The sequence below is a fragment of the Tiliqua scincoides genome, chromosome 8 (genome assembly GCF_035046505.1).
Source record: "Tiliqua scincoides isolate rTilSci1 chromosome 8, rTilSci1.hap2, whole genome shotgun sequence".
Classification (NCBI taxonomy): Eukaryota; Metazoa; Chordata; class Lepidosauria; order Squamata; family Scincidae; genus Tiliqua; species Tiliqua scincoides.
Genome location: NC_089828.1, coordinates 46,414,372 through 46,426,628, shown reverse-complemented (window position 1 = coordinate 46,426,628; position 12,257 = coordinate 46,414,372). Strand labels below are relative to the sequence as shown.

The window sequence follows — 12,257 nt, the reverse complement described above, 5'->3', positions numbered from 1 at the left end:
CTTGAAAAATGTCAAAGAGGTCAGCAGAAAAGAGCAAGCGGAAGCATTTCTCAAAATATTTATGCAATTCTGAAATCCAGACATCTTCCCTTCCCAAGTAGTCTGAGTAAGGGATACCCAACCTGTACTTCAGGAGTCCCTCTTTGAGTTCCCTTCTTCTCTAAGCCCGATACAACTATCAACAAATTGTTTTCCATACCCAAAGGGTATGGTGATCATAACCATGACTGAGAGGCTCACTGAGCTGCGGGTTGACAATGCACACAGTATACAAATGAGGTCTCTATATGAAGGTATCACAAGACCGAGTTCTAACATCTGCCATCCATTAATACCCCAAAGCCCAACAGAACCAGACTTGAGTTGCCACCACACCAGTGGCGTAGCTAATGATGGTGTATCCCGGTGCCAAGTTGAAAATGTTGCCCTGGAAGTGATGTCACAACTGGAAGTGACATCAAGCCCGGGCTTTTAAAAACGTGAGAATTGGGAGGAACCCACCTCCTCCCCCCAGCAGCTCACCACCCACTTACTCTACTGTCTGCCCCCAGTCAGTGGCATAGCTAAGGCATATATCTGCTGCCTGGAGTCAAAGAAGATTTTGTAGCTCCCACCCCCGCATGACAAAATCAAATTTAATTAAGTAAATAAATAAAAAGTTATTGGTTCCATGCTGTACCATAATAACATCTCATTGGCACTCAGAACAATCAGTCTCATAGGTCAGTTTAGAGTAAAGCAATCCACTTTTTGTTCCACAAGGCAGCTGTTTTCATTTTATGGTTCATTGGCCATAACGTTTGATAGAAAACAGATATTCCAGTGCAGTTTGTTGCACTGCATTCTGCATTAAATTACCTTTCCAACAATATATAACATGATGGTATTATTCATACATACCAAGATTTTCACAATTTTGGTCACTAGTGTCAAGCTCAGCATGTTGCCCCCCTAAAGCTTGATGCCTGGTGCAACTGCTACCCCCTGCACCCCCTTAGCTACGCCACTGCACCACACGACGGTCTCTGCTCAGATGAAATGCATCTGTATTAACTTGGAAGGGCATCAAGACTTTCATCAAACTGAGCAACATCCACATGCAGTTGCTACATCTAGACTGGCCAGCCAGATGGGGGTGAGAGTTGAACACAGCTCTAAGAATTGTAGCCAAACATCGCATCATCCCACCAAACTGAGTCTTAATATTCCACTTAGGTATTTATGCCATGCAACCACACTCTGCTTTAAAGGTTGTAAGAGACAGCAAATTTTGCTATCCACACCGTCCCTTCTGAGGTCCTTGAGACTGCAACTCTTTTTCTCTGCAATGACATTACTCAATTGGAGCAACCAAACACTTCTCTTCCTCCCCACCCCACTATTGTGTATGTGCTTGAATGTGTTCAATTTCTGCAAGTGGTAGTGATGAAGTCTACTACCTTGAGAGGCTTCAACCATGCTTCACAAGCAGTCTGTAGCCCTCTTGGGCTACAGACAAGAATCAGTACTGCTAAGCAAGTTGCTTTTGCTATACCTCAAGAGGTCATTGCTGCTCTCTCTGGAGACTCTCTACAAGACATGCCAAGAGCTCCTGCTCCACCATCAATTGATGCATTGAAGGCCGAGAAGATGCTCATCGACAGCAGGTATGGAAACATTCAAGTACAAAATGAAACCAAGGCAGTGGACCAACCTGAGCAGGTTCTTAATGCTGTTTTTGTTTTGCTCCTAGGATGTTGGTCTAATAATGGAAGCAGCACACAAAATTTCAATCTGCAAACCATCTAGGAGCTTATCTGCCTAGCTTCAAATTGCAAACCGTCTAGTACAAGTTCAATAGCAGGACATGTCTATGCTTATAGCCATCTAGTTTAAAAGCCAAACCTTTGGTTGCCCTATTGCAGTTTGCCCATACTATGGCAGAATGGACCAGTGCCAACAGGAGATGCTCTTACCTGGCAGGTTCCTGCAAAAGGGAAAAGGTAACATTGGCAGATGCTAGTTTTCCCCCCATTAATAAGCGCCACTTTTTAGACCCAAGATTGCACACTATCACAACCTCATCAGACAACCACTATGAAAAAGGATCCCTAGGATAGGAGAACACAAATGATCCAGGATCTTAACTTGGGATGATCCTTCAGTTTAACTCCCTTTGTCTAATTGAAACTAGGTTGAAGTAGTGCATTAGCTGACATTCATCTTAAGTTGTCTGGGCCTCTCCCCTTTGTTGCACACACGACTGCCAACATTTATACTGGAAGCTTCCCAAGACAGAAACCTCTTTTTGGTTACTAAACACAGTAGTGTATGGATGCATAAAGTATTTGTCCAAAATTGGCAGGCTGCACTGTGTAGGAGTCACAGGACTCACTCCAAATCACAGCTATAGGTAGAGGTGTGATTTTTCAGTGATAACATAAAAACACAGTACTATTTTCTGCACTTCTCATTTTTGTAAAAAAAAAAATCACTCCACTCCACGAAAAAAATAAAAACAATTTTCTAACACCTCCACATATTGGTCACTGTAGGCTGGTTGGGCTGGAGGGGGGCTGCATGGGCAATGACAGTGGCTGCAACTGCTGACACTATACCACCCACATCACCTACCTTTCAAAGCGATTTATAATTTATAAAAATATGCCTTTGGAATAAAAACACAGTGCTGCTTTCTACACTTCTTATTTGTCAAAACACAAAATCTGCAAAAAACACACAAAAATTACACCTCTAGCTATAGGTTAAGGCAGAAAAAATTCACAGGAAGAACATACAGGAATCTAAAAGAACAGAGATCCAGGTGATGAAGAACACAAGCTTCTAGTCAGACCATTCACTTGACTCTACCCAGCGGACTCTCCAAGGCTTTAAAAGTAGAGGACTCTCCCCAGTCTCATCTGTCTCCTGCCCATCCCCAATCCCCCCCTTTTTTTTAAACTGAGAGAGGTTAGGGATTTGAACTAAAGGCTCCCTATGCGCAAAGTGTACGGGAGGAAGTGCAGGAGCACTAAGGTGGAGCATAAGAATGTAAGTGGAGCTAGTATTTCTGGGTGAGAGAAGGAGGCCAGCTCCTTCTAGGAGGGGAGTGCTGGGGTAGTGACAAGAAGGAAAACAAAATTGAAGAATGGTACAGGCCTGGCCTGGCCTGAGTATTTTTAAATAATAGTATGTGAGTTTATTAATACAGACTTAATGCCATTGGAACAGTCATGAAAACTTTCATCCTTTATACAAAAAGTTAAGATTTTTTCCAGATCAAAACAGAATATTAAAAACATTAAGTTCTCAGCAAATCTTGCCTCCAGGGCGGAGCGAGCTGAGGCCAACAGGTGGGAATAGGCTTTCCACAGCCCATCACAGCCAGTGCCCATGGCAGCAGAGGTGCTGTTTCTTCTCCACAATGCCCTACAAGTACATACCCTGTTGTATTGAGTGGGGAGCCTAATATGCCACCATGTGCATTAGCAGGGGGAGGCAAATCGCTGCCAGACCCCAGAGACCATGTGTATTCAAATCTTCACACAGTGAAGGAGAAGTGTCTGGCTCCTGTCGGAACGCAGGTGTAAGAAGGGGGATTCTTTTACTGTGGAGGCACAAGCCCGGATCTCCAGGGCATCTGCCTACAGGAACCCCAGCCGACAGGGCTTGTTTGCTGAGGCAGGGCGTTTCCAGAGTCTGGACAGACAGGCAGAAACCAGCGAGTGCCGTATTTTGTTGTTTTATATACAGAATACAGGAAAAAGTTTCTGTAAAGCCTAAAACATTGCAATTACTTCTGTACATCAGAACTTAGCTGCTGCGGGGGAGAGGATGGGGTATTGGTGAGGGAAGGTGTCGGAACAAAAGGACAAAAAACAGGCTTACGACAAAGAAACGCTTTGCTACAACAGACAACTGGAGGCAACGTCATACCACATGTAGCACTGTACACAGCTTAAAAAACACGGAAAAATGCCGGCAGTTGATGTATTTACACAGAACCCCAAATACTTCTCATTCTCTGAAAACAAAAGGGATGCCAGGAAAGAAGAACTCTGTTCTTGCTACCCACAATGCACAGTAGTGCCACTGTGGGAGGGAAGGGGGGCACAGGAGGGAGGGGGAGAAAAGAAATAAACCGGCAAGAGAAGAGCGCATCTTTACGTTTAAATAAAACAATGATAATTGTATAGATTCTGCTGTATGAAAAACTGTATTTCTTTTTTTAATAAAAAACTATTGTCACTGGCACAAAATAGAACAAGTTTTTGATTATTTTACAACTGCAAGGGAGCGCTCCGCCAGGCAACATCCGTGAGCCAGCCCCCCTCGCTGGCTCCCCCCAGCACGGCCTCCACATACTGCAGTTTCCTTTTTTACTTAAAGTGAAATGTATAGTACAAATATATGTGCAAATGCCCCTAAAACTTGAGCAAACAATAAAAAAAATTAAAGTTCTTCATTTCATGCAAAGGGCATCAACAGTCTGTGGCCCGTGTACGAAAAATCCAGACAGACATGGTTTGAATCTGATGTGTGTCTTGATCTTGGGGAGGAGGGTGGTGGCTTTCCCTGCCCCCCCGCCTCCTCACAGCTCCTAGGGCACTGAATTGGAGCGCAACACAGGAACCTGGTGAGGCTTTGGGGACAGCTTTTCTTCCAAGTCCGCGTCTTGTACTAAGGCAGCAGCATCCCCCTTGGGCTGTTTGGTCGCAAACTCCGTAATGCTGAAGACAAACTGTAAGCAGCCCAGCTTGATGTAACTCCCGTGGTGCAACAAAGCCGTCCCCTCCCAGCCAGCCCCACTGCCCCCAATTAAGCTGGAGCTGCTGGCTTTGCAATTGCAGGGTTTCTGGGTCTGCCCTTGGGCCTGGGACCTCATCACCGCCACTTCTTCGCTCGGCTGCTCTTCCTCCTGCTTTCGGCTCTTGTGGCGCTCTGGGAAAGAGAAAACAGAGAAGATGGATTAAGGAAGAGTGTGGGGGGAAGCTGTTTATAGGCAGATGTGTACATCCAACTGAAGAGATTAAAATTCTGCTCTGCAATTAACAAGGAAAGCTGCATCCTACATAAACCTTGCAATCAGAGGGTGCTTGGGTAGTTTAGTCCAGCATGTTTCCTATTTTACACAATTTGGTCTAGTCACACAAGGGACTGAAACCCCACTTCCAACTATTAGAAATCTCTTCCTTCCAAAATTTCAACAAGAACCACTAAACTAAGCACAGCTTAACATCCTAGAGGGCTAGAACTTGCTCTTCTGTTTAAAAATAGTTTAATTTTCAGAAAGCTGAAAATCTCTTGTCATCGGCACAATATCATATTTTATGCTGCTTCTTCACTCTTATGGATCAATGTGCTGCAGGTAGACGCACAGAGCCCCGGCTACATCCAAAGCCACGCAAGAGGAGAGGGGCACAAAATGGTGCAAGGAAGACTACCTGAGGTGTACAGAAGGACCGAGCCAAACACAAAAAATACAAAAACTAAGCTCAGCAGAACTGCCTGAGATCCGACACTGAATTAGGTTTTTAAAAATTCATCTGACATGTATATTACCACCTTGAAGGAGGTGTGAGAAGCCTAGAACATGTGGGGACACTGAACCCTTGCCTCAATACATCTGTGAATCTTTAACAGCAGTGGTTCCCAAACGTTTTAGCATCATGATCCACCTAAAAGAAAGGTTTCACTTTACCAGCAGCTCAAGCCTCTGTGGCTATAATGGAGACTGGGTAGCAGTGCTCCTCCAAAGTGGTAGGTTATTTAACCCTTCGTGCACATAGCCTAATCTACCCTGTCAGTTTTGCAAACCACCAAAAATCAGGTCATAACCCACTGGTAGGCCTCTGCCCGATAGTCTGAGGATTGCTGTTTTAGTCTTCCATATGACAAACACATGGATGGAAAAAAACAACAAGACAGTCATGGAGCGTGGGTTCATCAATGGGCAGGGAGACACTATGGACTCAGTCTAAGGGATGTACATTCCAAAACACAAGCGCATGGCCTAAAGGGGGTATTACTAATCCCCATTTTTACAAGAGTAGGATAGATTTGGATATAATGTGATTTCTCTTCATAGAGCAAGCTTCACAGAGCTTGAAACAAGTGAGCTCTGGGGGAGAAGGCAAAGTTTGTAGGACATTCCTGATGGAAACGGTGTTGTTGCAGGTGGGGAAGGAGAAGAGGAACAACAATTTAACATATCTTTATTCAGGTGAGAAGACCATGATTGTGCCAAAGAACTAGAATCCATGTTGTTAAATGTTCTATAATCCACCAAACATTCTATAAAAAACAAACTTGCAGAACAAGAGAGACGCTGCCGTTTAATGCACCTGGATCAATCAGCAATAGCACAGCATACAATAGACACGGATCATCAAATAAATTTCAAAGCCTAAAGAGCTTTATAAGGAAGAGATTTCTAACAGAGATGGGATAACGTGATTAGGCTGAGTTTGCTTTAAGAACACAGCAGTAAAATGGAACTCTAAGCACCTGGAGGGTACTGGTTTTTTAACTGCTGTTTCTGGCTTGCTCTCTAGCAACGTATCCTGTCTAGGTGCCTTTCCCTGATGAAGTTCTGAAAAAGTTACAGAACGAGACATTGGACTTTTTAACATGGATTCTAATTTTTTGACACAACCATGGTCTTCTCACCCAAATAAAGATATGTTAAATTGTTGGATTATTGCTGGCCATGAAAACCTACGAACATATAGAAGAGGAACATTTGTCACCCAGAATAAGGACATGACATTTAGGGCTTACTGATCACACTCTGTACTTTGGCAACCAGGCTGCTGGGAGGTATGAGTGCTGTCTTCTCAGAGAAGTCACAAGAATACAAGACGTTGTCCACTGTTGTGCCATGCTCACTGTAGTTGAGCAGCTCATAATGCTTGGTGTTCTGGAAAGGAGAGAAAGGAGAGCCAGTTACTGCTAAAACCTCCAGTCCAAAGCTCTGGAATGGCCAGGAGGCTCAGATCCTCTGGATCCCCCCTGGCCCCTACAGAAGAGACTTTGAAGGGCCTCTCCATTCCACTCTCTGCACAGCAATCCTGCCTCACACAGTCACCACAACCTGGGACTCACCTCATCGTAGAAGATACAGGCATGTTTGCCAGACACATAGTTGCAGTGACCATAATTTGTAAGGCACACATCCATGTCAGCTCCTGCCAGAGGAAGAAGAGAGGACACAATTATGTCATGGGCAACTTACAGGCAGACACGATGGAGGAGCAAAAAGAAGACTGGAGTGAACTTAGGCGAAAGGACACCCACTCCCAGAAGACTGGCCAAATCACAGGTTCTCCCACCACCGTTAGTAGTTGCCATCATGAATGTTAAGGCCAACATCTACACTGGCCACATTCCCAGCTGACTTGGCAGCCCATCCAAAGCTGGCCTCTTGCAGGGGCAGCAGCACTATGGCTGCTGTTCCCAGAGATCTGTGCATGGTCACAGCAGACTGGGAGACAAAAGCCCCAAACACCAGCCCCATTTCAACCAGGATGTGTTAGTCATGCAACAAGCTGGGCCTTGCCTGTCCCAATGTAGAGGGTTCTGTAGCACATGTTCACAGCACTGCCCATCCCCAGAAGAGGGTAGAAAACAGCCCGGGCCTGCACCTCTTTCCTCTGCCCTGCAAGACAGAAACATGGTCTCAGTACTGAGAAGAGACATCCCTTGGACCCAATATCTAGTCACCAGCTACAGCTTCTTCTCCCCCTTGGGAGACATATCTCATCATCAAAGTGGGGGCCAGGGGTGGGGGAGAAAGAGGAAGAGCACAACAGAACAGAGAAGAAGGCCTCCCCCCACCTGCCCAATTTGCCCACACAATCCTATTACTGTTGGCAGTATAGCAATTGCTATTGTCCATGCATAGCCCTCAATCCCAGCCTTTTTGGGGGCAGGATAAATGAACTGACTTCTTTTAAAAGCAGAATTTTCCTGCATATTCAGCGACAATCCCTGCTCCCCCTACTTCTGCAGGGACCTTTTCTAGCCTTGTTCCTTTCCCTGTCTGTACACAGGACATCCACCTTACAAACAGGCTGAGTGACTTATCCCAGCTGCTAGTGTTATTTTTAAACACACATTTTTTTAAAAAGTAACTGCACAAAATACACTTCCAGAAGACAAACTTAATGGTGGGAAGAGGAGTAGAGGAGGGGAAGCCAAACTGTTTGTCTCTGTCATGACTCCTTTGGCCTCCTCTCAAAGCTTCTGCTATGTTAGTCTCTTTGCAACAGATTGTGCAGCAACCAACTGGATCCCTGGAGGCTTCCAGCTGACTGCAGCAAAAAAGAGATGAAGTCCAACATCCAAGTGTGCTCAGCTCGCCAATCTAGCCTCAGCAGACATCCCTCCCCCAAAGCACCACAAGACAATCCCCAGGCAACTACAGAGAAGAAGAAAACCCCAGTCAAATATTTGCCAAGTGCTCAAGATGGTTTTGGGAGTAGGACTGATGACCCATGAACCCCCCCCCCCCCGCAGTCATTTCCCTATTCCAGTGATTTTCAACCTTTTTCATCTCACAGCACACTGGCAAGACACTAAAGTGGTCAAGGCACACCATCCGTTTTTTGACAATGGACAAGGTGCACTGTGCTATCAGTGTGTCTGACACATTCCCCAATGGACCTACTAAATGACCCTCTCCCAAATTCTCACAGCACACCTGGGGACCACTGGTGGCACACCAGTGTGCCATGGCAAAGTGGTTGAAAATGTCCGCCCTAGCCTTTCCACCATTATTTCTGTGAATAAAGGTTGGAGGGAAGCTCTGCTTAAAGTCTTTACAATCTACCTTATGAAGATAAGCCAAAGGTGGTGGGAAAAATGTAGGTGATGGGCTGGCAGGGAATGGGGTTAGAAACTGAAGTAAAATTATAGGCATCAAGAGAGTACCTTCCCTCTTGTCATCTCCAGCCGTTTGTTGCATAGGATAGAAAGCTCAAGAAGGATTGAGTGCTTTGGGAGAGGGAGTTTATGCTGTTTGGACTGTGTGGGACAATGGTTAGTTTCTGCTCTGTAAGATAAGGGAATGGGAGCACCTTCTGTATGGGAAGGAGTGAAGGAAAAAGCTTCACATGTAGAAGGACCCAGGTTCAGCCCCTGGCATTTACTATGGCAGGGCTGGGGAAGACCCCAGTTTGAGACCCTGGAGAGTTGCTGCTAGCCTCACAAGATATTTTATTTTGTCTGTTAACCACTTTGTGAACTCTGTTGAAAAATAGTACTAGGTTTGTGCATGTTATAACAGATTTTGGGGGGCTGTCCATTTTTTAAACCCCTTTTTTGATTTTATGTCACCTTGAGCACACGGCAGAAAAACTATTCATATTTTAATACTACTATGCCCAACAGTACCAGAGGAAGAGGAAAGCATGCCAAGTTCTGCCTAGCTTCAACCTACCTTCAGTATGACTGCCTACTGGACCAGACTGGTGGGAATCTGCATTGCCTGTGAGGGGCTGAACTTTGGCAGCAAACAGCTGATGTATTCTCTGCAAGGCCAGGAACTTGATCAATTTCTCATCCAGCATGTTAATCTCAATCTCTGTTGACAAAAGAGGAGGCTGTTAAGGGCAAGGAGATGGGGGTCACAGGTCCAAACCAGCTGCTATCAGAGTTGCCAGGAGCAGCTCCAAGTCATCAGAAGCAGATCGCTCAGCCCAAGGGGAAACTGCTTCCTGGTGACCTCCAGTGGTGACACAGTGCAGCCCAACTCAGCAAGAGAGCTGCCAAAACGGAAACATTGCCATACAAGGATTGGAATGAGGAGTCAGATGGACATTCCAAATACCAAGAAATGTACAACCAGACACATTTCAAGTTATTCCTTTATTTGGCACAGCCACCTCTGCAGAGGGACGGCAAGCAAAGATGGCAATGAGACAGCAAACTGCCCTAAGTATAGGATGGCTAGAAAACCCATGACAATGGCAGCCCACCTGACTAATGAGGGTCAGGGTCAAGCCCATGGCAGGAAGAGGTGCCTGGGAATGCCTCCTCAGGAGTTGGAAAGATACTGTCCTCGCAGACACAGCAACAAAGATGAGTGAGACTTGGTTACCTTCCCACCACCCCCTTTTCTTTCCTCTAGAAGAAAGGAAAGGAATGAAGCCGGCACTCACCTCCGCTGCCATCCATCAATTCTTTCAGGGAACCAGCCAGATCCAGTGTAGCTGAAGGAAGCAACAAGGGGGCAGTTAAAGCACTTCCTATGGATAAGGTGCTCAGGCTGACCTTACTATCTAGAGAAGGGAGAGAATACCAATGGGTCACGGCTCCCAGGTACCCAATAGGTAGCTTCCCCAACTTATATTTATGTCATCAGTGACCAGACTGGTTCCCAGCAAAATCCAGATGCTGTTTACAATAAAATTACCAGGCAAAAAAGGACTATTCAATGAAGACCAAATGTGAAATGTCAGCCTACCCTGCAATCCAACACAAGAACACTAACAAGTACACATGCTGCAACCACCTGATGCCTGGACTGTTGTAATGCGGACTACCCTTGAAAGGCATCTACAAACGATAGCTGAGGCAGAATGTGGCCAAGCGGGGCTGGTCCTTTGGACCATATAACAGTGGTACTGCTCCAGTTGCACTGGCTACCCACACGCTTCTGGAGCTGGTCATAAGCCTTCCACTGCCTGCATGGATCACAAATGAGTCACAAGCTCCCTTTTACCATTTCTGGTTAGTGATAGGTTTGCTGTGACATCTATGCCAGCAAACTACAGTTAGTGTTTGTCCTCCAAACCAGGAATCATACATTGAAACGGGTTTCCTATTTGCCAGTTGAGATGTCATGACAATCTTTGGTCAGCACTAAACAGAACATGAAAGAAAAGGAACAATGAGAGGGGAGGGGGGAAGGTCATCACTTACTTCTAAACCTCCAACTCTCGATAGGGAAGCCTACTCTGCATTGAACAAGAGGTTGACCCAAGGTTACCCAGGGAATCTCATATGTGAGCATCTGAACTCAGGCTTCAAAAATCCCAAGTCAAGCACTGCAAGCCTTGCAGCCAACTAACTCTAAAAGACCTACACTTTCCAGCAAAGAACCTGAAAAAAGAATTAGACAAGTTCAAGGATGACACATCTCCCCATCAGCTATTCGTCATGCAAGCTAAACAGAATTCCTGAACACCAAATTATGGTGGTTATGAACAAGTTAGAGCTGTTGACTTTGTGCCCCACTTAGTTCCTGGAGGTATCTGCTAACTGGGCAGAGGTATCTTTCAAAGTGGTACCCTCTTATATTTAGCAGGAGGGGACAACTGTCCCTCTTTACCCCAGCATGGCATCTTTTCTAGTGGCTGTTGCTGGTTGTCTTCTGAATTTTTTTCTTCAGATTATGAGCCCTTAGAGGCAGGGAACCACTGACTGATTGATTTTACTATGTAAACCACTTTGTTGTTAAGTCCTGTTGACAAGTGGTATATACATATTCTTAAAAATGATTATCTGGTTGGTTGATGTGGGAGACAGAATGCTCAACTCCATGGTGTCTGTGGTTGATTCAAGAGGGCTAAACAGATTGTTGGTTCTCTAATTCAATAACCACCTTACTCCTTATATGCCATTGTCCCTTTAGACTCCAAGATTGCAACTCCAATGTCAAACATTGCAATGTAAATTGAATATTTCTGCATGCATCTGGATAAGTACATAGCTGGGGTGAAGTGTGTCCAGCATCGGCCATCAACTATGTAATTTCATATACATGGAGTGACTGAACAAACCCTAACAGAAGACTTAAGGGAAAAAACAGTGTTGGGAGAAGAGAAAATGCAAAGGGTTTTCTCAGCAGTGGCGTCTGGGTTATTGGATTTCCACCCCTGGGTGATCTGGTTGGTCCAGCTACTATCCTCTCAAAGCTTGTAGAAAAGCCGAGAACACAAATGTCTTTCATCCGACTTTTCTCTGATTTTGCTAATTAGCCTTCAGCTTGTTTATGCTCCCAGATCTGATTGCAAAAACTTAAATTCAGCTTTTGCTTATTTGCTGCCTCTGTTTTTACTCTGCTATAATTAACTGAATGCCTTTAATTTTATTTTGCCCATTTTAAAATAAATTGTCTATACTATTTGATACCTGTCCTGTGGTCCCTTAAATAGGATGAAAAGTTGAAGAATAAAAATATTTTTAAGTAAAGAAAGTTCATGCTCAACCAGTGTTCCGAGTACAAACCATGGTCTGGCAAGTCAGAATCAAAATAGTGGAAGCCAGAAGCCATC

General features: G+C 45.0%; 1 protein-coding gene across 5 annotated transcripts in view; it reads right to left on the bottom strand.

Annotated features, from left to right (window-relative positions):
- Positions 1–2,879: 2,879 nt before the first annotated feature.
- PHF12 (PHD finger protein 12) overlaps positions 2,880–12,257 on the bottom strand; it is a 34,405-nt gene continuing 25,027 nt past the window's right edge. For 2 of the 5 annotated variants that reach the window (XM_066634998.1, XM_066635000.1), the window contains 6 exons: positions 10,140–10,259; positions 9,419–9,562; positions 7,538–7,636; positions 7,084–7,166; positions 6,760–6,898; positions 2,880–4,920 (listed from right to left, as the gene is read on the bottom strand). In XM_066634998.1, coding sequence (XP_066491095.1) covers positions 4,580–4,920; positions 6,760–6,898; positions 7,084–7,166; positions 7,538–7,636; positions 9,419–9,562; positions 10,140–10,259 — 926 coding nt within the window. In that variant the 3' untranslated portion in view covers positions 2,880–4,579. The remainder of the gene's footprint in view (positions 4,921–6,759; positions 6,899–7,083; positions 7,167–7,537; positions 7,637–9,418; positions 9,563–10,139; positions 10,260–12,257) is intronic. The other 3 variants (XM_066635003.1, XM_066635001.1, XM_066634999.1) reach the window with 2 other exon arrangements.